Source organism: Cariama cristata, unplaced genomic scaffold (assembly GCF_000690535.1).
Source record: "Cariama cristata isolate BGI_N322 unplaced genomic scaffold, ASM69053v1 scaffold9357, whole genome shotgun sequence".
In the NCBI taxonomy this organism is placed as follows: domain Eukaryota; kingdom Metazoa; phylum Chordata; class Aves; order Cariamiformes; family Cariamidae; genus Cariama; species Cariama cristata.
The window spans coordinates 130,966-134,761 of NW_009626061.1; the positions used below are offsets into that span (position 1 = coordinate 130,966).

Genomic DNA, 3,796 nt, shown 5'->3' on the forward strand with positions numbered 1-3,796 from the left:
TCTAGAAAAAGACCTTATTTCAGAAAAAAAAGCAGTATATGGTAGACCAATGAGGTAGACCTTAATCATCCCTATGCCTGAAGAACAGAGTTGTAAGCAATGCCCATTTCCAAGGAGCTTACAGGAAGTTACATAAAACTGCTGATGTATGAGATTAGATCCCATCAAAGAACTACCTCTTGAATGATGACAGACATTCAAATCCATTCGTGAACTCTAAAGCATGAGGGCAGAAGTCAAAACAGCTCTAACAAGTGGATGAACTTTCACAGAATTAAGAACAAACCTGCACCTTTCTGTTTTAAGTAGACATCCCATGACAGAATCCAAAGAAAAAGCACAACACAGGGAAAATCTGGCCAACTTAACAGTGTATGTCTGATTCATAGACACTGTACTGAAACTACTATATACCAAAGAAGAACATGAAAGATGTATTGCACTTACACTCTAGCAGCTCTAAAAGGGATCCACAACTCCATCCCTGACTTTTTGAGGAAGACCTCCGACTATCGGAACTGGCAGAAATGAGTCTGTTAGAATGGCCCGTGGTGGAACAGGTCTAGGACATAAGGAAGGATCTCCTACTTGTTATCCAGGCTTCATTCACAAAGGGATGGGAGGAGTTACGCAAATCCATGAAGTGCAAAAAAAACCACACCACCCAAACAACCCTCCCCCCAAACTTTGTGACACTGTCTATCCACAATTTAACACTTCCTGACAAAGCAGGAGACAACTAAGTTCTCCTTTCCTTATTTACAAAGTGGCAAGTTGTTGGCAGTCAGTTGTGTATGAGATTTCCAAAAGAATGAGGTAAGAACAACATACGTACTTTGTGGATCACTGCAAAATGCTGGCACGGAGAAAAAGAGACTGGTGATTACTGCTCCTAAGCCACATAATTAAGCGGGTAACAATCACTGCAAGTACCTTTGGCAGGGGAGAATGAAGAGGCACGCTAAGGAGGAAAAGTACCGATGGCCATAGAAACTATTACCAGTCAAATGAATGGCTTTTATACAAATGAAGCCAAAACTGAAAATCCAAAAATAAAGTGTATCACAATGCTGTTCCTGTCACCAGACGACTATGATGTACAACAGCCTGTCGATGTCAACATACACTGAATAGACTCCCAGTGGAGCAAGTCTGTCCACAGAAAGTTGGCTTCTGCAGTTTGAGAGTCTGTCATGACAGACAACTGTCACAAATAAGTGGTCTGGGGTGGCTCAAAGAATCACTGTCAAAGGTATTAGCAGAAATGGTTTTAATACAAATTTATAAAAAGTGCGACTTAACAAACACTCATTTGCAACAACACGCACAAGCAAGAAAGCAGCCAACGCTTAGCTTGGAAAGAATGCCACGTAACACAGCCACTGTGCTTCCAGACCCACACAGACTGTCTTCTGCAATCATATACAGACTGATTTTTGCCCAAGCAAGACAAATCTCGTGGTACAAATTGTCAAATTAATACTCCTGTATCTAGATTTAGAGTGGCATAAATGAAAAATTATCACTCTTAATGCTCTCTCAGAAGGAAGACCTAAAGTTGCTTGTACGGGAAAAGCAAACTGCAGTCAGTGGCATGTTGTAAGGGAGGGAAAAAAAGAAAAAAGAGTCACTTACTATTTTTCCTCTATGCTGGGATTAGATGGTTTCAAGAACAAAACATAGCATCCAGACTGACAAATGGCCAGGTCGTAAATAAAGCAACCTAGATACATTCAGTCTTGGTTATCCAACTGAGACAATTTACCAACTGCAATAAGCCAGAATTAGGTATGAACATACAACTCCATCACACAGAGCCAAGAGCTCAGGGCTGCCTACTCAGATTTCAAATCATGCTACTTTTCTAGTCATCTTATATTTAAAAGACATACCGCATTAGAGACATCATAAGCAACTCCCTTGCCAAAAACTGGTGTAGTTAATCGAGAGTATACATCCTCTGCATTCAAATCTTCATTTTTACTATTGAAGAGTAGAGCAGCAGCATCACTACCCAGTAAGTATGTGAATGACTTGCCAACCATAGTGAAACTGAACACAGGTCCATACTAAGAGAGGAAAAAAAAAATCAATTTATTTTAAATAAGAAGAACACAAATCATTAAATTCGTATCTCTTTATGTACAGGCTTCCATAAATCACTCTCCTAAGAAGTATCTAGAGATTTAACAAAGATATACAAATATTTTAAACCACATTTAAATTCTGTTCTCAACACACTTACTAGTGACATCTAACATTACAATGAACACACATGATCTTGCACATTTTAAAACCATTTTGTTTAAAAAAATGTAAATAGAACATCAGTTACACTATAAAAACTAGCAGGGAAATTACAGCACACAGAGCCTCCAGTAATCTACACTGTCTAAAAAATTCTGGATTTGGAGTTATGCACAGGCAATTAAGAACATATAAGATTTTGAAGTTTAAAGGTCATTTCCAGATCTTCACATACTAAATTTGGCTTTCTCTAAGCTAACCAAGCTAATATTTAAGTTTATGACTCTAGAAAGTTTTAGACAATATGAAACAGATCAATAAATCTTATTTAATTGGAATTAAGGCTCTGCTTCCTCGGTCCACTCCTTTTGGGCTGTTATAGTATAAAACATACTGAGGTTTTATACATCAGCCCTTTTAATATTACAGAGGCCCAGAAAATTTATCAAATTGCCTACAGACGTGGTCAGCTACATTCCAGCGTGGTCACAGATTAGTAAAGAGTGAGATTAAAAGTTCCCAATTAAGGCAAGAAATAATGTCCTGAAAATGGCTTTTTAATTAACTTGTGATTCAGCTATGAGCATACCCAAATACACAAACATATTTTTTTACATCTGAATCACAAGAGGTATCTCAGAAAACACTTTCTCTAACAACAATGTACATAAAGAGATCTGAAGAAACCAGAGCCTACTGTGCACACTCCATTCCATAATCAAAGTAGTAAATGAGAATGAACCGATTTTACACAGGCTCCAGATACAGAACTTAATAGATACATAAAAATATTTTAGCATATGGTCAGCCAGTCAGGTTGGAAAACATACCTTGTCATAAGCATTTTCCAAAAATTCAATGGGACTTTTTCCAAATGCAATTGCATGTCCAAGGAAAGGGATGCTTGATGAAATATAAGGTGGGTATTTCTGAGGAAGAAAGAGAAAAATAATTATTGAGTTTTCTTCAGAAAGTAGTATGTCCATTTACATAAAAAACAAAACACAGAGGTGGCATTATACATGTTTTGGTTTAACTCTTTTGTGAAAAGGTGAACTTTGGACAACTGATTTTTTTTTTAAATAGAGTAAGAGCAAGCCACATTTAAAAGCAACAGGGGTTAAAATAAAATTAATACAATCAAGATTCCTGCTAACTTGCCTCTGAAAGCAAAGCACAAAGACACTGCAATTGGAAAGGAGGCAGTCAAAAACAACACAGTGTTGATGATTTGTTAAACAGTCCCCCAAAAGCAGCAACTTCAGTTTAGTAATGAGTTTCTTACATACGTGGGAGCCTTCTTTTAAGCGGCACTAAGGAAAGAGTACCGGGCACGGCCTTTGCCTCTTACGCCACCGAAGCACCTCTGCCTCATGCGGTACCCACCAGCCGGCCGAATAAAGCCCCTGCAGCGCTCCCGTCAGAACCCGTCCCCGACGAGGCTGCTGGAAACGCCTCTCGCCCGCCAGAGCCTGCTCCCGCACACTTGGATTTTACCGCCCATTTCGTTGCGCTCCCCAAAAGGGGCTGTCCAGAGGTGACCGCACCG

The 3,796-nt window shown here is 39.1% G+C and overlaps 1 protein-coding gene across 1 annotated transcript in view; it reads right to left on the reverse strand.

Moving 5' to 3' along the window:
- Positions 1–3,171, reverse strand: part of LOC104164522 (lanosterol 14-alpha demethylase) — a 10,428-nt gene extending 7,257 nt beyond the window's left edge. Inside the window, exons 1-2 of the mRNA XM_009703871.1 lie at positions 3,078–3,171; positions 1,893–2,069 (exon numbers count right to left, since the gene is read on the reverse strand). Of these exons, the coding sequence (XP_009702173.1) occupies positions 1,893–2,045 (153 nt within the window). The 5' untranslated portion in view covers positions 2,046–2,069; positions 3,078–3,171. The remainder of the gene's footprint in view (positions 1–1,892; positions 2,070–3,077) is intronic.
- Positions 3,172–3,796: the final 625 nt, after the last annotated feature.